We start from the raw sequence: 19,967 nt of genomic DNA, 5'->3' as shown, positions 1-19,967 counted from the left end.
GCTAGCTTATCATTGACCCTTGGTCTGTCCTCAAAAAGAGCTGGTCATATGATGGATAGCAAGCAAATGCAAGAAGGTAAAAATAACTTGATTCTCCTTTACTTCGTAACAGATCCCAGATGGATTTTTTGCCCATTTTTATGCCATTTGTGAGCACATCAGCCCTGTCCTAGCCTGGGGCTTTTTGGGTCCTAGAAATTCTCTCTATGATTTATGTTGCTTCTTTAAGGTATGTTCAGTCATTGAATCATTTCTTTTTTCTAAACTGAAAAACGGATAGTTTTATTCTCTTTGGTTTTGGTTTTGTAAAAGAATGTTATTTAAATGTAAGATTATAAAAGTCACCCATGTCATTGAAACAGTATTATATAGATTTGGTGTTTTATCCTGGAGAAGATTCAGCAAGTCCATTCACCTTATCAGTTCCTTCTGTAATGTGTACGTGTTCTCATATGTGTTACAATGTTAAACGAATTGCTATAGACAGTTCTGCATGCCTGGACACTTTTGAAATTTGTAAAACAAATAATATCTGTCTTTATTGTACATGTGGCAATTTAGAAATAAGTTCTAGTTAAAATGAATGATAAAATCCCAGCTGTGAGAAATAAGGTGGGAGTTTAAAATTGTATTCCAAAGTCAGCATTTAAATTTACCAAAACACAAGTTACAGCTTGTTGTGGAAATTTCTGCCTGGCACAGTGCCAAGAAAAGTCTCACTATTTAATAGTCCTGAAGTTAGGCTGAGTTTCAAGGAGCAAATAAAAGTAAACATAATCAAGTATGAATTTGAAAGTTTTTGATGTTTGAAACTTTGGATGTTTCTCTATACCCTTCACTTTAAAAATTAAATTATCTTGTGCCGTTAATGTAACATTTATGTAAATGGTTTAGGACTTTTTTTTTTTTTTTTTTTTTTAACTGTCATTGAAAACTCAATTTTTGATTAATTTACTTGACCTCTCAAGTGTAAGGTATGTGTTTAGAGGGAAAAGTTTGGACTGGGAATTAAGTGTGCCATTAATGAGCACTCTGATTGTGGGCAAATCATGCTTTGTCCTCCTTCTCTTCATAAAATGAGGGGACCATACATGTTGATTGCCAGCGACCCTTCCAGGTATAAAATCCAATGAAATCTATGAACTGTGCCTTCTTAGTACTTCTTAACAGTTGATTTCTGTAGGATAGAAATTAAATATTCCCGTTTTTTGTTCTTTGGAATTACTTTGTTTTCCATCATGGCGTAACAACTTGAGACTTAGTAGTATACAAGTTGCATAAAATGGGTTTCAGCATAAGTATTAAGTTACTGAAGTGAAATATCCTTCACGATCTTCCACTGATTTGAGACCTGAAATTATTTTTATTTTTCACATGTCTTAAGTCTTTTCTGGTACAGAAAAATAAACATTTGAAATTTATAAGTTATGATTATTGGAAATAGTTTACTTTTCTGTCTTAAAGTAGTACCAGTGCTCATAGGTAAGAATGAAAACTTCTATTATTGGGAAAGGACTAATAGTAGCCCCTTAGGTTTATACAGTGCTTTAGTATTTACCAGCATTTCCTAGAGATTTTTTATTTTTTAACATCTTTATTGGAGTATAATTGCTGTACAATGGTATGTTAGTTTCTGCTGTATAACAAAGCACATCAGCTATACATATACATATATCCCCATATCTCCTCCCTCTTGCATCTCCTTCCCACCCTCCCGAGATTTATTTTTAATCATTACATCAGCCCTGAGTAATAAAAATGACAAGTAGTAATTATCCCTTATTTTACAGAAAAAGAAAATGAGACTCCCCAAAAAGCTTTAATCACTTGTTCAAGGTTCCTTTTCTATTGAGATTTGAAATTAGTAGTGGAACTGACCCCTAATTCAATGTTTGTTACAATATTAGTAACTATTTAGTTTTAATATAATTTTGGTCTAATAAGTGCCAATTTGTTTTGTGTTCATTTTCCAGAATCAAGTTCTTTTCTTTCTCAAAGACATTTTTGATTTTGAGAAGGTGCGCTATTCCAGTATAGAGACTTTGGCTGAAGACCTCATGCAGTTGCTTATTCGCCGCACTGAACTTTTAATGGCCTATCTTGGAGCCGATGCACTGAGGCATACAAGTAGCTGTATAAGTAGTCAAAGTCATGCTATGCCCAGTGGCCTGTTAGAAGCCAAAGTACAATAAGTACCATAAAAATCAGACAATTTCAGTGTGCTATGAAACATTTTAAGGTAACTATTGATTTTGTAACATATATTACACAGAATTGGTAGATATGGACTCAGGGAGGAAAATAAACCTAGTAAAGAATGAGTGATTGTGTTGTACTTACACAGAAGTTCTGTCATTGAATCCCCATGTAGTGTATACAAAGTGGGTTTTTTTAATCTTTAGGTAATAATCTTTATGAAATGTATATTTTACAGAAATACTGCTTGAATTGAAACCAGTACTTGGGAGTTAATTGATTTGTTGTCTTGAAGCTGTCTGAAATGTCCAGTTTCATTCTCAAAAGTTTTGTTTTTATGCTTTGCACCTGGAATATATATACTTTAGCCAAGACTTTTATGGCCCACACATGCAAGAATATATTACTCCTAGTGTCAACAAAGTTAAGTTTGCCTGAAAATATATTTTTAATTGTAAAGTTATTTGTTGTTTAATCAAGTTTAGGCAGTAGTGGTGTTTAATATGTACTGCTTATGTTATTGCTTGTGCATTTGCTTAAGTATTTGAATCAAAGAAATTGTAATGGCCGAGTATCGTTACAGAACATTTAAATGAATTGCCACTGAGAAGTTTACAAGTTACAAGTTTATATTAGATTTACTGAAGTTTCCAAAATACATTACAATTGGTCCTATGTTACAATAGAGAGACTGAAGAAATTTCTTTTATCTTGGTATAGATTAGAACATTTCCCTTGAATGAATATTGATTAAAAATATAACATTTATTAACTATGACAGACAATTAAAATTTTTCCATGTAGTTTTGAGACTATCTCCCAACATCCTAGGGTATTAATCTTGATACAGTAAAATCATTTCTTCTTTCTCCTTATGCAAAACTGGCTTTTAGTTGTTTCTACAGAGAACTTAGCACACTGAGAATTTGTCATATTATAACCATATTTTTAAGTTATTCATTGATACTTTGAATCTTAGGGAGGTCTTGAAGGTTTTTTCCCCCAGATATAGAATAAAATATTTTTTAATGGTATGGGAATATGTTTCCTGTCCTTTATGATAGATATATGAACAAGTGGGTTGTTCATATGAATAAGGTTCTTCAGAGTATATTAGATACTTTCAGAGTTGTATTAATTTTGTGTGTAAATCATATGCCACTTATTTAGAGTGGCTGTCTGAGTAAAACAATGGATTGGATTTGGTGATTTTGCTCCTAAAGTGGGCTTTATTCATTTTGGTAGTGAGTTATCCAGAAGGATCTAAAATATATATTTTTTAAATGCATTTTTAAAGTGCCTAGTTTCTGATGAATGAATAGAAAATGAAAAGTGGGGAAAGAAGCATAATCTTTTAAGGTTTTAAGTTTATATATGTGCCACATTTATGTAATAATAGTTACAAATTAGGACATTCAGAACCTTTATGCTGTTTGCATGTACTGTGTTCCATAATGTGTAGGTTACAACATTAAACAATATGAAATGTTGCTCTAATATTTTTTGAGTATAAGTTCCTTGACTTTTGTTACACATATTACATATATTCTTAATTTAACACTTGGCTGTTCATAATTCTTATTGTTGGTGGAGGATTATCTTTAGAGGTATGAAAGCTAAAAATTCCATTATGTAATATTTTACTTTTAAATTTGTATCCTGTATTTTGGTTTCTTGTTGAGGTACCACTGGCCTTGAATGATTCACACATACACACATGTGTGCACACACCCATTCCCATCATTGTATAAGCAAGATAGTTATTGCTTATGTTAATTTTCCTGTTGGGGGGCTGAATGTTTTAAGCTGTGATTTTATAAACAAAGCTATAAGTAAACTTAATTACTTTTTTATTTGAGGAAGATATTGTTTGAAATCTGTTTTGAAGAATTGCACTATTTAATAATGCTGCTAGTACATGAAACAACTCTGGGAAATTTATTTCATCAGATAAGATGAATGGCTTTCCAGAAGGTGTTTTTTCTTTTACACTTCACCTTAAAAAAAGAGAGAGAAATTGCCCATATTTAAGAGGTTGTTTTGTCAAATTCAGTGCTTGAGGTTGATTAGTTTCTGGTCAGTTCAGAAGCTACTACCTTAGTAAGAGGCTTTCTATGTGGCCTTTGACTCAAGAGACAAGAATGACCAAATAGACTTTCAAGGTAATAGGTATAGAAAAAACCCTCTCTATTATAAGGGAAGAAACTTGACCTTTCTAAAGAAACAGCTCTTAAAAATGTTTCTGACCACTGAAGAGTACTTGAGGCATATGTTCCAATTTCAGTTTGCCTTGAAATTGGGTTAAATAGATAAAAGCAGTTTTAAAAAATAAAAAGTAAGTAAATTAGTCCAGAGCCTTTTAGGATAAAACCCTATTTAACACTTCTTCATGGTAGTATTATCAGAATATTGCCTTTGCCACCGTGAGTTCTACCATCTGCTTCCCTATGTGAATTATAAGAGGACCTTGAATTAATCATGAGAAAATGGATTTTTTTCCTCCTGTTTTCTGGAAGAAAAAAAGATACAGTGTTCAGGTGATTTATATTTGATGATTTTTTTTTTTTTTTTGCGGTACGCGGGCCTCTAACTGTTGTGGCCTCTCGGGTTGTGGAGCACAGGCTCCGGACGCGCAGGCTCAGCAGCCATGGCTCACGGGCCCAGCCGCTCCATGGCATGTGGGATCTTCCCAGATCACGAACCCATGTCCTCTGCATCGGCAGGCAGACTCTCAAACACTGCGCCACCAGGGAAGCCCTGATGATTTTTTTTTTTTTTTTTTTCTATTTTGGTTTCTCTACATCTTTGTTCAACTTAAAGGCTAGTTATTTATTCTTGGAGGATTGTGATATGTTTATTAAATGTCAAAATGAGATTCTTTTTAAAAAGAAGGCAAGTTTTTCATAGTGTTATAGTCAGCTCCAAAGAACTTTTTCCTTCTCATAAAGAATTTTTTTATTTGTATATATTTATTGTGATTCTGTTAATTTGTTGAATTAACTGACTTTATAAAAAATATTTACAAACTTTTTCTTGCCTTAAGATGTAATATTTTCCACTTAAATGATTATCTAGGAAGTGATTATTTGCATTACAAAAGAATTCTTTAGTTTATCATTCCTTTAAACCTGTGTGATAGGAATACCAAAGTAACATTTAACATACTTCTCTGTGACCTTTCATAATTAGAAATTTTAAATTATGTTCATAACATAATTTGCTTTTATTTTAATATGAACACATATTAGGAAATTATTTGGAATATATATTTCAAAGTGGTTGTAAGAATTACGCTGAATTTTAAAAAATATTTTTTTTGCTTGGATTAATCAAATTTAGAAATACCTCTGTATGTGAGACTTAAGAATTTGTATAGTCTGTGATTAATGGAAATAAGGGCATCCTTTCTTTGTTCCTAATGATTATATTATGTTATTGTTTTGCTTAGTTTGAGAACAACCGTGTATTAGCTTTACTTGGCTGATATCAGTAAAAATGTCTATTTCCTATACGTAAGGACTGCACTTATTAAATTATGTAATAGTGAAACACTACAGTAACAGAAAAATATAGCACTGGCTCTTTAGCCAAAATAAGCACTGTAACATGGATGTATTTCTACTTCTGCCAAATAAAAAAGTGATGGTACATCTTGCCGATGTATTGGGTATTTTATACAATGCTTATATATATTTGCAAGGTCACACTTGTCTCAGCAAACCCTACCTACCTTATGGGAGCTTTCAGTCTCCATAAGACCACATATACAGGCATGGAGAATACAGAACACTGCAGAAATACTGAAATCAAGTGTGAAAGTATGTTTTCTTTATGTACTAACTGGGAGAGAAAACAGTTTTGTGATCAATAAAGGCAAAGTACTTGTGTTTTTTTATTAATAATTTAAAGTGTTTTGGTTAAAATTGCCATCAAACACAATATAAATTTATCTTATTGATGTACGTGCATCCTTCCCTATTCAGACATACCCCTTGCCCACCACTTCTTGGTTCAGATACATTTTGCCAAGGAGAGGGATGCTGCCTGGATACCACTGAAGACACCGGATGGTGAGAAGGGTTTGTCTTGTTATAAAAACAGTATTCTCGATTTGGGACTTTTTAATGAAGAGGTTTATTTTAGAATAAACCTGTACAGTATAGATAAATGTATATAGTTATATTTTTAGACTATTAAACTAAACATAAACTTAAGTATATTACTTAATAAACGAACCATACAAATATGAGTTAAATTTTCTCATAGCCAGGATATAGGGTTCGAGATGGAATGGGAAACCTGATCCATGTCTCAACCTCATCTTCTGTTTTCTTTGTCATCTGCCATCCTCCTGTTGTCTCATGCCTTCCTCTTTGACCCTGCTACATGAACTTAATATTTTGCCCTTTAAACATGTCTCTCCGAATTTTTATGTTTGTCTAAAATACTCCTCCACAAGAGTCTCAGTGTCCTATTGTTACACTCTTTGTAGGGCTTTGCTGGAAATCGTTATAAACTCACTTGGTTTATCCAGCTGTCTTTCCTACTGTTCTTGCTTTTGACTTCTATTTTTTATGTAGTGTTTCTTCCTACACTCTGTATTCTGTAATACTTTACCCTGCCACTTCTCCTTTAATCTATTTCTCTCCTCATGCTACTGACATCTTTGATTAGGCCGCTCAGCTCTTTTGTCTGATAAGGTCCTTTTTTTGTTTTTTTCTACCTTTGAACAGTGAAAACCCTTAAGTAACCTTTATCGTTTGGGCAGGAAAGGACTGAATTCCAGTACAGGAAAAAAAAAAAAAAAAGCAGACCTTCCTTCTATGATGCTTTTTATTCTGTACTTAAAAGCCACAGCAAGGCAACTGGTATATCAAATACCACCTCAACGTTTTGCTTTTAACTGTCTTCTTATGTGTGTCACAAAAGCCTTTCACAAAGTATACTTATATATAGGAAATTACAGAACTTTTGTAATTTGCTATTTGAAATAATACCATGATACTTAAATATAGAGAAGAACTTCGACATTTGAAAGCACCTGAAATATGTGACTTCTAGAATTTTGCTAATTCTTTTATTTAATAACACTGTGAGAGAATAGGCCCAGGGACTTTAAAAAGGACTGAGTGCTTAATGTGGTAGCAGTTGGATAATTTTTTTTAAAGTAGGTTATAGCGGGTGCATTTGTTATCTATTGCTGCATAAAAAATTATCCCCAAATTTAGCAGCTTTAAACAACAAACATTATCTCCCATAGTTTCTGAGGGTTGGGAATTTAGGAACAGCTGGTTCTAGTGGTCCAGGGTTTTAGGGTCTGTCCTGAGACTTCAGTCATCTGAAGGTTTGACTAGGGCTGGAAGATTTGCTTCCAAGATTTGCTCACTCACATGGCTGTTGTCAGGGGCCTTTAGGTCCTTGCCACGTGGGCCTCTTAACGGAGCTTCCTGAGTATCTTTAAAATATAGCAACTGGCTTTCCCCAGAGGGAGTAATCCAAGAGATATCAAGGCAAAAGACACAGTATCTTTTATAACGTAGACTTGAATGGGACATACCATCTCTTGTGCCATATGCTATTAGTCACACAGACCAACCCTGACACGATGTGGGAGGAGATTACACAAGGGTGGAAAGACTAGGAGGCGGGATCACTTGGGGTTATCTTGGTGGCTGGATATCACACCAGGGAATCATAATAAATTGTATATAGATAATGTAGACATTTTAATTTTAAATGAATATGTGCACATTCTTGGACCAATCTTTTGAGGTAGGGTGAAGGCCTTTACTGGGAGTATGGATCTACTGGGTATTCTGAGATGTCTTTGTTGTAGAAACTATACCTCAAAATCATCATCTGGGTTTTCCAGTTTCCCTTATTTAAAGGAGAAAAAGTTACATGAAAAGCAATGAGTCCCAAATCCCCCTAGGTTTTCATAATTTTCTACCCAATCTTTTACATTTGTCTTCCCCACACCTAGCTTGATGGTAATGTTTATAAGCTATTTGCTTTTATTACGTCTTCAAAGCATTCAACTTAGCTTTTATAAAAACTACTAACTGTTTATTTTTGCTTTTGTATTTCTTCCTTTTTGTAATGTTTGTGTAATTTCAGTAACATGCAACTGATGTAATCAAGAGTGAGAACAAATCTAATCGATTCATCATAAATATACAAGGAATGTTTACACAGATAGACAAATCTTGGATTTCTAATAGTCTTCTCAAACTTAGCATGTCCAAAACGGAGCTCCTGACCACACCAGCCTAAACCTCCTCCCCATCTTTCTTATCCCAGTAAATGAAAACATTTTTCCACTTCCTCAGGCCCGAAACTTCTTTTCCTCACATCTCACACTCAATCTGTTACCAAAATCCTACCAGTTCCACTTTTTAAAAAGTACCAAGAAAATAAATACGCCAAGCATTCCTCACTACCTTCAGAACTATCATCTTGGTCCACACTCCATTACCTGTCATCCTGATTATTTTGGAAGCCTCCTAATTGGTCTCCCTGCTTCATTTAGTGTGTTTGCAGCACATTGGCCAGAGTGAACATGTTAAAAGTATGTCAGATTATGTCACTGCTTTGTTCACAATCCACCAGTGGCCACCCATCTTAGAGTAAAAGCCAAAGTCCTTACAATGTAAAAAAGGTTTCTCACAGCCTATCTCCTGCCCCATTCCACTTAGTATTATTTCACCTTTTGCCTACTCAGAAGCCTTCTTGTTCTTCCTAGAACATGTCAGATAGGATCCTTCCTGGGGCTTTTGCACCTCCTTCTGGACCACCTTTCTCCCACTCCGTCCCCAGCATTCCCTACTTTTCTGCTCTGGTTTATCTCTAATGCATATCACTTAGTTATTTGCTTACTGGCTGCCCTCTTCCACTAAAATGTATGTCCCATGATGGCAGGGCTTTTTATTTGTTTTGTGACTGCTGTATCCTAAGTATCTAGAACTGAATATTTGTTGAATGAATGAATGATGAATTGAGGGGAGAAGAGGTAGGCCTTGCATGCTGTGGGTAGCTAGCAGAGTATATAGGAAGAATGAAGAGCTTTATTGTATCTGGTGAATCTGAGTGGATCAGTTAAGATAGTTTCTACTCCTTTAAGTCATAAATATAAATGTGTTAATTATAAATTGTTAAGTGTAAGGAAGAAAAGGGTGGAGTGAGAATTTATAATCGGGGAACTGATAAAGATTGGGGTAAAAGGAAGGCTTCTCTGAGAGAGCAACATATAAGCAGACAGCAAAAGCATATGTTGAAGTTAGGTAGGTGAAGAGTCCAGGGAAAGAGAATTTCATGCAGAGGGAGCAGCTTATGCAAAGGCCCTGCAGCCAAAATGACCACGGAAAATTCCATGAACTGAAAAAGGTTAGGGTGATGGTATTGACGGGTGCAAGGGAACAAGCTAGATCAGGCCACGCTAATCTGTATTAGAGTAAGTTTAAACAGCTGTTTTAATTACCAATCTAGAACTTCTCTCTAATTGAGGAATGAATGGTTTATACCTTTTTTTTTTTTTTTTTTTTTTTTTTTTTTGCGGTACGCGGGCCTCTGACTGTTGTGGCCTCTCCTGCTGCGGAGCACAGGTTCAGCGGCCATGGCTCACGGGCCCAGCTGCTCCGCGGCATGTGGGATCTTCCCGGACTGGGGCACGAACCCGTGTCCCCTGCATCGGCAGGCGGATTCTCAACCACTGTGCCACCAGGGAAGCCCGGTTTATACCTCTTAAAGAATTTCCATCCCGAGTAAATAGTGTTTGGGGATGGGATGGAGAAGGAAAGTTTTAGTTAAGAGGAGAAGGCCTTTTCAAAATCCCTGAAGATATAACCTGAGCCCAGGGCTGGAAATTGGAGGTGGTTGTACTTGGCTTATCTGTGGATGCTAGTTCGATTTTGTTAATTCATTCACTCATTCATTAAATTTATATTCATTTTATGCATGCAGTGAAGAACTGAAGATCTCCCCACCAGGAAAATGTCGCCGCTGGATGAGTATTTCACGTTTTAATGTAGGTTGTCTGATGGGTTTAATTGGCAGTCTGGTGGTCCAGATTGAAAAGTTCTGTGGTGCTAATATTCGCAAGATGCCTTAATGTAGGTTTAGAAAGATGATTTGCCTTCGATTAATGAAAATTGGAAGATTATATAAATATTATTTATTCTTATGCCTCCTCCTCCCCGCCCCCTCCCCCCTCTTTCTTCCACTTTTCTCTATCAGCCATTCTCTTTGGAGTTGAAGACCAGAACCAAGAAAAGGAGAGCAACAGACAAATGAAGTGGTCCCCGGTCTGCTACCCTGTGCTCTCAACAGTAAAAGGAAGGTTGGCCGAGGGTCGACGCTCTGGATGAAGATAAGGCAGTGCTTCGGCTTCTTAGACACCAGGACCGGTAGGGCAGCTGAGAAGCGGGCCCAGCGCAAAGCGGCTGCGGGTCGCGGCGAGGCAGCCGCCGCCTGTTTCTGAATCCCATTCCGGTAGCACCCGTTTCCCACGAGGGAGGCAGCCTGCCTTCCCCGGACCCCGCCGGGAGGTGGAGGCAGACCCGCGGGGAGGGGGTCAGCGCAGGGACCCAGAGCCGGGCGACCCGCAGGTCCCGGCGGAAAGTTGGCAGCCACCGCCCCCCTCGCCCGCCTTCCTCCTGGACTCTCCACCCCTCTCCGGGCCACACGGCGGAGGCGGGGGGTTGGGGGAACTGGCCTCGTGTTTTGGAACAGCTGCAGCCGGCGTTGGGCCCGCCTGGAATGCGGGAACAGGCTGCACACCAGGACTTTTATGGAAACTTGCTGCTGGAGCCGGCGGCGGCCAGAGGGCTCGTAGCGGCTGGAGCGGCGGCGGCCGGAGCGCCAGGACCCCTGACCACACCCCGGCGCCCAGAGCCTGCCAGCGCGCACCCCGGATCTTCGCGTGTCGCCGGCTCGAGGCGGGTGAGAGGAGTCGAGGGGACGTGGGGAGGGGGCGGCCGAGAAGGAGCCGTTGGCTCCCCTGGGGCGGCGGGGACGCGCGCCCCGGCTCCTGGCCCGGCTCCATCCAGCTGTGGCGACGCGCTGGTCCCCCGGCGCGAGCGAAACGGCCCTCGGAGCCGCTTCCGCGGGCTCGGCGGAGGGCGTATCGGGATCGGCCTGGCTGTCCCTCCGCGGTCACCGGCCTCGGGCTCCTGGCCACGATTTCCTTGCCCGGCTCTGCAGCCTCAGCTCGGCTTGCGCCCTGTCTCTGCAGTTTCGGGAGCTTTCTCGGTCCTGCAGGTAGTGAGCCCTATGGCGGTGGAGCGGGTGCCGGTCCCCTTGCTCTGTCCCAGGGGTCCCGGCAGGTAAAGTGCCGTGTCGTCCCCCACCACGTGCCCCCCGCGCGGTCTCCGTCTCCGCCGGCAGTGTCTGTTGTTTTTAAGAAAAGTCATTCCTGATCGGTACCTGTGGAGGCTGGGGACTGAAATGTGATTTAACAGCCCATCATCTGCCCCCTCCCTCCAGACTAGTTTTTCGTGATTCTAACCGATGTCGGATGTTGGGAGTTGTGCAACTAGAGCTGGAAGTTGGAGTGAATGATGTAGTCACCTCTCGAGACCTCCCTTCTCTGTATGCTTTTTGAAAACGCCGAGCCATTCCAACTGTTTGTAAGCTCTGCAAAGCCCTACAAATGCTAAAAATTGATTATTAATGGCGTTTATAAAGAAAATAACCTAGTTGAGAGATTATTTGATTATCGCAGTGGCTTCAAGATCTTCATTTCATACTTATTTAATTTAAGGTCCATAATGCGAACGAAGAGAGTTGGAAAGGGGGGGGTGAAGAGAGAGTGGGAGAGAGAGACAGAGAGGGAGGATAGAACGAGAACAAGATAAAAATAGCATAAGTATATGCCCTAACAAAATGTCTGTCCTTGGGCTGGAGGCAGGTAAAGAAAAGTTAAGCTATAATAAGAAAGAAATTAGTTCCGTGAGCAAAGCAACGGGAGCATCATTCACCAGCTTAATTTTGTTAACGAATTCATGTATGGGCCCATTGGCCTTCGAGTCACAACATAACTATGTGTTGGGTAGCATGATTATATAAACTTAGGTATTTATACCATCTTAGTCACCCGTCATTGAGTGAACCACATTATTCTCCGCCAATCCTTTTACAGGTTAAATTGTTGCCATAAGAAAACTCAGAATACACATAAGTCTCTGAAATTCTCTTGAGTTTTGAAGCCCGGTAGGGTGGAAAAGTGCATTATCAACCGAATTGAGGAGCAGGGGTTTTTTTGAGGAGGCATATTTAGTATAAATGAATTTTGATTACTTAATGTAGTTAAGTCAGATTCTTTCTCACAGCTATTAGCCCCCTATTTTTGAAGATATTTTGTATTCTGGGTGGGAATACTTGAAAGAAAAATGTGGGCAATTCTGTATTTTGTCTGCCACGACTCCCTTAAAGAACACTAAGCAAAAACCACAACAAAATTCTTTTAAATCCAGTTTATGTTGATACAGTATTGATACAATTTCCATTTTCATGAGAGTCACACTTTTAAATCTATTTTAAGCTGAAATGTAGTGAATAGCAATTTTTCCTACTCATTGAAAATGGAATCTGTGCTATTTTTGAAAATTTGATATGTAAAACTGATCATTGTCAAAATGTATGTCATCTTGAGATGACTATATTTAGCATCAGCGAAGGAATGCATTATCTAGGTTTTTGAACAGTATTTTTCCCCTGAAATTACATTTGAGGTATTTGGGTTAGGGTTTCATTTGTGAACAGAATGAAAACTGGATATGTATATTTGGAAGAGATTAATTGGGAATTTAGATTGCTTAGAACTCAAGTGGCCTGAAATGAGATACTACTTCATTTAGGAAAAAAAAAGAAAACCTACTGTTACCTTTGAAACACCCTAAAGGCAAATAAAAGTGTTTAAATAAAAATACATGCCTAAAAGAAAGAAAACAATGTAGTAAATGTAGAAAAGTATGTAACAGATGGGCAGATGTCTGAAAGATTTTATAGAAGAGAGAACCTAGTACATTGTATGGTATGTAGGCCACACACACAAAACATCTTAGTAGTCAACTTTGTAATTAAGAAGGAGAATGACCTACAATTCTTAACAATTTCACATATCTCTGTTCTTATTTAATCTGTCTGTGGTCTACATCACCTGTATAGTTTCTTTCATGTTCTCTTTCTTCTGGTTTTATAATTGCAAGATTACTTATCTATATACACTTAGAGTTGTTGTATTTTCTTTTTCTATTTAAATGCTCAGTGCATAGTTTGGCTTGACTTAATGGTGGTATACTTTCTACAGTCTAGGATGGGTGGATTTTTACCCAGAAATCCAACTTATTCATTTAACGTTCAGTCAAATTTGTTTTTTATTATAAAGTTAATACAATCATATTATATTTATGGTTAAAAATTGTGGGGAACTGAAAGGGGGGCTCTCATCATCTGACACATAAATGGTTAGTATTTTGATATAGTTCCCTCTTTTCCCCATTCATAGGATGTTTTTTCTCGCATTGCCATATCTCAATGAAAGTGCATATGTGAAAGCATCTGATACAGCATCTGCCATCTAGTAAGTGTTCAAGAGTTGGTTCTTTTTCTCCCTTCCCCTCTTTTTGTTTTTTCTTTCTTCATCTCTTCCTTTTTGTTCTGAGATTAGAAGACAGATAGTTTGGGGTCCCTAGGCCAGGTTCTGAGGTTGGTGAAATTTGACTTCCACCTTCCTTTCTGTGCCTCTTTCCTGCCCTTTTCTCCCCTTTGACTCTGCCTCCCTCTTTCTGGACAAAATAGGCCTCCCCTTTGTCTCTTTGCATTTTCTCAATGATGCTTGTTCATCTAGGTCAAGGGCCACAAATTGGGAGCCAAAAAGCCACTTTCAGCCATAGACATGCTTAAAAATTGTACATTTTATATTAAAATATGGATTTTCAGCCTATCTTGAAAAATTGGAAGATCTTGGCAAAACTGGGTCCACATTTCTGCATAGCAAGAATACCCTGGAACTAAGTAGTGGCTCCCTCCTCAGATAGGGTACACACTCTTCTTTTGACATAGTCTCTACCATCCCTTACTGTTTGACAATTAGTCATCACTCATTTATATAACCTGTCAATTATACTACATAACATGAACTTACATTACCTGACCATAGACACTTGAATATGCAGGCCCCTGATCTAAGTATCAATATTAGGGCAAGTCTGAAGCCATGATCTGATGGAAAGTCTGCTGGACTTGGCATTAGGAACCCGGACGTTAAATGTTGAAGATATATTTTGGTTAGCAATCCTTCTCTTAAATAATCTGATCATGGGAATGGGAAGGAGAGGTTAACTTTCACTGACACTAATTGCTAGTGTCCATCGAGCTGAAAGGAACCATGTATTGAGAACTAAAAATATTTTAACTGGTGGGACTTTAGAAAGCATAGGGGAGATATTGCTGGGAAACAAATCTTTCCTAGGAACTCTTAAATAATCCTACTCCTTCCCCATCTTAAGAGTGTAGGAGAGTTTTTGCGACCCTTAGACATTGGTCATAAAGTGGAGTTAACTACTATTCTTCTACCTCACTGCCCCACCCACTTGTTTGGAGCCAGCAGCCTGGGTCTTCCCATTCCCAGCTGTGTCCTTCAAAGGCCATCTTCTACTTGTAGAGGGGGTGAGGAGGCCCAGTCTCCTCCAGAAATTGCTTGGGAAGCCAACATCCTGAAGGCCCAATTTCTGGTTTTTCATGATATCTACTTTAATGTAAACTCACTGCATTTTATTTTACTTTCTATAATTTTATTTATTTGTTCGTTCATTCATTCATTCATGCATCCTCATCATCAGCCCTCCTTTTAGAGATATCATTCATTAGTTTCATTTGGGTTGATTCTGGATCAGACAGTTTTCCTCTTTGTTATTTGTTCACTAGCTCAAATATGAATCAAGTTTGTACTGTGTCCTAGTTGTTATGTGAGACTCGAAAGATAAAGAACCAACTAGAGCACAGTTCTTATCTTTCAGGGACTCATAGTATGGTGAATGCTCTTTTGAAAATGTTACACACAGTCATATGAGTGCAAAGTATTATATATTAATACAGAAGCATGTCAAGACAGGTTGAAAATAAGATTCTTGGTTATAAGTGAGGAATTATATATTGGTAGGAGAAAAAAACTCACTATTTTAAAAAGGTAAAATAAGATCTAGTTTCATATTTTTGAGCAGTGATGAGGTTCATGATGTTTTGTAATATAATTTTTTTGTTTGTTTTGTTTTGCGGTACGCGGGCCTCTCACTGCTGGGGCCTCTCCCGTTGCGGAGCACAGGCTCTGGACGCGCAGGCTCAGCGGCCATGGCTCACGGGCCCAGCCACTCCGCGGCATGTGGGATCTTCCCAGACCGGGGCATGAACCCGCGTCCCCTCCATCGGCAGGCGGACTCCCAACCACTAAGCCACCAGGGAAGCCCCTACACTATTTTTGAAACATATTTTATCAGGCCATTAAGTCATTTTCAAAGACTTTCTGAAGGTTATCTCATTTATTGCTGTGCCAGCTGATACCAATATTAGTATATTGTGTATGTATACATATATACAATTCATATATATATATATATTTCATGTACTTTTAGGTAAAAATGGAGAATGACGGAGTGAAAGAGTAGTTGACTAGAAGTCAGGAAACTTGGAGTCTAGTTCCTTCTGCTGCTGCTGAACAGTTTGCAGCCTTGGATTGGTCACTGAATATTTTTGAACCTCCCATTTTTTCATATGGTAAATGAACAGGTTGGACTAAGTGATCTTTAAGGTCTTTAGTGAATGAGCTCTAAAAGTCCATGATTCTTAGTACATGTATAACTAGACCCCAAATGTAATTCTGACGGGTAGTAAAACCTGTTCAAAACTGAACTCAATTTTTTACCCCTTAAACATACTTTTAATGGTAACCCTGTCCACCCATTCACTCAAACTAAGAAACTTGGACTAGTTCTTTTTTTTTTTTTTTAAGATTTATTTATTATTTATTTATTTATTTATTTTTGCTGCATCGGGTCCCAGCTGTGGCACGCGGATCTTCCTTGCAGCACACGGGCTTCTCTCTAGTTGTGGTGTGTGTGTTTTCTCTCTCTGGTTGCGGTGTGGGCTCCAGAGCACGTGGGCTCTGTAGTTTGCAGCACGCAGGCTCTAGTTGAGGCACACGAGCTCAGGAGTTGTGGCGCGCTGGCTTAGTGGCTCCGCAGCATGTGGGATCTCGGTTCCCTGACCAGGGATCGAACCCATGTCCTCTGCACTGTAAGGCGGACTCCTTAACACCAGACCACGAGGGAAGTCCCTGAACTAATTCTTGACAGTATTCCTCTCCTCACCTCTACCCTCCAAATCTAATTGGTTAAAATTCTTGCAGTAATGCCCCCAGTACAACCCCAGTACAGTCCCTTCCTCCAGGGAAGGGACTTTGTCTTTTTGTTCACTTTCATCTCTCCACAGCCTAGGACAGTCCCTGGCATATAGTAGAAGCTTAATAAACACTTGTTAAATAAATGAATGAATGGGTCACCATGTCTTGTCAATTATACTTCTGAAATGTCTTTTCCAACGTTTCATTCCTAATGCTATCTTAATTCAGGCCCTTATCTTCTCTTGCCAAGACCACTCTACTTGTCCTCCCTGTAGTTTTTCCCCATTTTATTCCAGTTTTCTACACTGCTATCAGTCTCTTTTTTTTTCTTTCTAGAATATATATCTTATTAAGTCACATTTCTACTTTTAAAAAAGCCTTTGCTGGCGCCCCATTGACTATAGGATCAAGTCTAAACTGTTTTCTAAATATGGCATTTAGGAATCTTCCTATTCTGTGCCCAGTCTGTCTCTCCAGTTTTACCATAGATTCTCTGGACAACTTATAGCTCCCCAAATTTGTACTGGGCTATCAGGCCTTGGTGTTTTTGTTCGTGTTGCTTATTTTGCCTGGATGCCCTTACTCTCTTTTCTACGTTGTGAAATCCTACTTATCCTTCAAGGTCTAAATCAAATGTCACCATCTCTCTCTGTGTCATCTGCCCTCACCCCATCCCCCTCCTTAATCCCACCATAGTCTTTCCATGACTTTCCCATATTTCTATAGCCCAGTATATCCTACTATTATAGCACTTATTACTTTGTTTTATAATTAGTTGTGGTCCCATCTGTTTTTCCTAACAAAGCTAATTGATTTCAAAGGCTATCGCCTACATTTTGTATACCATCACCAGACATAATGTCTGGTACACAGTAGATTCTCCTCACAAAAATACTATGTCTGTAAATACAGACCTAATCTGTCGAGTTTGAAAAAAAATGCATTCTTGATGAATCATGGACAGGCTATCGTAATATTGCAGTATTCCCTCTGAAACCTATGATGGATACTTGTCTTCATTTAAGAAGACATTGAATGCTTAATATGCTGGAATGGCATTATTAAATCCCTTCATCATACCTTTATTATGACCAAGCTTTTGTTGATGAACCACATGTTCAACCTTATCCTTTGGTCAGTGTTTTACCTTATTCTTGGTAACAATTCGACTGGCTTGCTTGAGATCTCAGACACTTAGAAAAGTACAGTGAGGCCTAACTGTTGTGTTGCTGCTGCCCCTTTAAGGTGGCTAAAGACATTACATCTGCCTGCCCAAACAGAAGAAAAGTTACTTAGTACTAGATTAAGAAAAGTGTGTGAGATTCCAGATATAAATCCTTTGGCATTTATGTTACTGATTATAGGAATTAAGTTGTTAAACTAAGCCTCATTTAGTGTTCTAAAATACAGTAAGGGAGTGCTCGGTCTACTACTTTATTTTTAGAATTAGAACTGACATGATTTGATAGAATGTTCTTTCCTATAATTCAGCAAATCTCAGAATGTGGTTTTAGAATCCTTGGGAGTCCCCAAGACCCTTCAAGGACCCATGAGGTCCTTCCTTTTCTAACAACATATCTGTATGAGGCCATGTTTTCTTTATATACTTCAGTCAAAACAATGTATCAGGGAAGAGATATGGGAACATATGTATATGTGTAACCGATTCACTTTATTGTAAAGCAGAAATTAACACACCATTGTAAAGCAATTATACCCCAATAAAGATGTTAAAAAAAAACCCAAAAAACAACGTATCACGATAGTTTGAATGCAGAAGCAGATATGAGAATATACCTGTCTTTTATTAAGCCAGATATTAAGGAGATATGCAGAAATGTAAAATAATGTCACTTTTCGAATTACTTTTATTTTGGAAAGCAGTTTTTTTCATAAAATGTATTTATGTTGATGTATAATGGGCTTGTTATTTCAAATGACTTAATAAGTATATATTTGGAAATTCTGCTTTAATGTTCAATACATTATATATCTATAGATATAATCTATATAAACAAAAGCTTTCCAGGCTCCTCGATAATAGGCTCAGACATTAGGCCTTTTTATACTTTCTTGGCAATTATCTTTCATCCCATGTGGTCTATGAACTCCTTGAAAAGACATATTTTATTCTATATGCATCTTTGTATATGTAGTACCTTAAACTGTCGAGCACACTGTAGAAAGATGTTTAAAAATGTTTCTTGAATTAATTAATAAATACATATTTATTCATATTAGCCAATTTCTTCATTTCCCATTTATTCTTAGTTCTATCATACTCATCACCTCTGAATTTAAGAAATAACATGCAGACAACCTAGTATATGGTACATAATAGGGATTCAGTTGTTAGTTTCCACCCTTCTCCTTAATTAGTATAGAGACACTAGGTCTTTCCTCTAATGTACTGTAACTTTAAAAAAATTCTTACTTTTTTTAATACATCTTTGTTGGCGTATAATGGCTTTACAATGGTGTGTTAGTTTCTGCTGTATAACAAAGTGAATCAGCTCTACATATCCATATATCCCCATATCCCCTCCGTCTTGCGTCTCCCTCCCACCCTCCCTATGCCACCCCTCTAGGTGGTCACAGAGCACCGAGCTGATCTCCCTGTGCTACGTGACTGCTTCCCACTAGCTGTCTATTTTACATTTGGTAGTGTATTTAAGTCCATGACACTCTCTCACTTCGTCCCAACCTACCCTTCCCCCTCCCTGTGTCCTCAAGTCCATTCTCTACATCTGCGTCTTTATTCCTGTCCTGCCCCTAGAAAAAAAATTCTTACATTGTATTGATATATGTAACTTCATTTCATTAATGACTTCACCAAATGAGAACTTGCCAATTTTCTTTGAGTGGTTACTTTAAAGTCTTTCCAAGAGAGAATAAAAGGCAAGGGTTACGGGGTTTGATCCTGGGCATAATTCTGAGGGCTAGGACGAGGTCCTGCGCAGTGCCTAGAATGTGGTGGGTGCCATTGCAGCAGGGCTTAAAGCGTCTGTAAAGTGCTGTGCACTGTGCTGAAACAGGCATTGGGCAGGCTGTACGAAACAGACTTCGCGTTGTTGAAGACAATGGAAAAAGCTGAGAACTGCTGAAGCTTTGTGGTGGGTGTATGGGGGTCTATAATATGAGTTGCTCTAATTTTATATATGCGTGAAATAATAAAAAATTAAAGAAGATAGATTAGACTGATACATCTAAGATGTTTAAAATATTTAAACTTATGCCAGATACATCTAGCAACTAGAAAATCTAGATATATCTAGAAAATCTAAGCACATTTTGAGATGTCAGAGACTGAAGGAAAAAAATCCATGCTTAGGTTGAAGTGCAGAAAATCACCATTTCTATTTATTGTTAGTTTGGG

General features: G+C 38.3%; 3 protein-coding genes across 16 annotated transcripts in view; all 3 read left to right on the top strand.

The window, feature by feature from the left end:
* The window catches only part of MIGA1 (mitoguardin 1), a 94,007-nt gene extending 88,157 nt beyond the window's left edge, over positions 1–5,850 (top strand). For 4 of the 7 annotated variants that reach the window (XM_067044436.1, XM_067044390.1, XM_059075311.2 and 1 more), the window contains exons 15-16: positions 113–229; positions 1,974–5,845. In XM_067044436.1, coding sequence (XP_066900537.1) covers positions 113–229; positions 1,974–2,192 — 336 coding nt within the window. In that variant the 3' untranslated portion in view covers positions 2,193–5,845. Of the gene's footprint in view, positions 1–112; positions 230–1,973 lie in introns of all 7 variants that reach the window. The other 3 variants (XM_067044446.1, XM_067044419.1, XM_059075340.2) reach the window with 2 other exon arrangements.
* A 5,002-nt stretch (positions 5,851–10,852) lies between these two features.
* On the top strand, positions 10,853–13,774 carry LOC136794989 (cuticle collagen 6-like). The gene is made up of 2 exons (XM_067044454.1): positions 10,853–11,451; positions 13,700–13,774. Exons 1-2 carry the CDS (start codon positions 10,951–10,953, stop codon positions 13,730–13,732), a joined length of 534 nt encoding a protein of 177 aa, XP_066900555.1. The 5' UTR covers positions 10,853–10,950; the 3' UTR covers positions 13,733–13,774.
* The window catches only part of NEXN (nexilin F-actin binding protein), a 56,352-nt gene continuing 47,427 nt past the window's right edge, over positions 11,043–19,967 (top strand). For 4 of the 8 annotated variants that reach the window (XM_067044184.1, XM_067044170.1, XM_067044158.1 and 1 more), the window contains exon 1: positions 11,043–11,129. The gene's annotated coding sequence lies outside the window, so the exon portion shown is untranslated. Of the gene's footprint in view, positions 11,134–19,967 lie in introns of all 8 variants that reach the window. The other 4 variants (XM_067044178.1, XM_067044165.1, XM_067044151.1 and 1 more) reach the window with 1 other exon arrangement.

Source organism: Kogia breviceps, chromosome 1 (assembly GCF_026419965.1).
Source record: "Kogia breviceps isolate mKogBre1 chromosome 1, mKogBre1 haplotype 1, whole genome shotgun sequence".
Classification (NCBI taxonomy): Eukaryota; Metazoa; Chordata; class Mammalia; order Artiodactyla; family Physeteridae; genus Kogia; species Kogia breviceps.
Note: the sequence above shows the minus strand (reverse complement) of the source record. Positions and strands in the feature narration are given on the sequence as shown.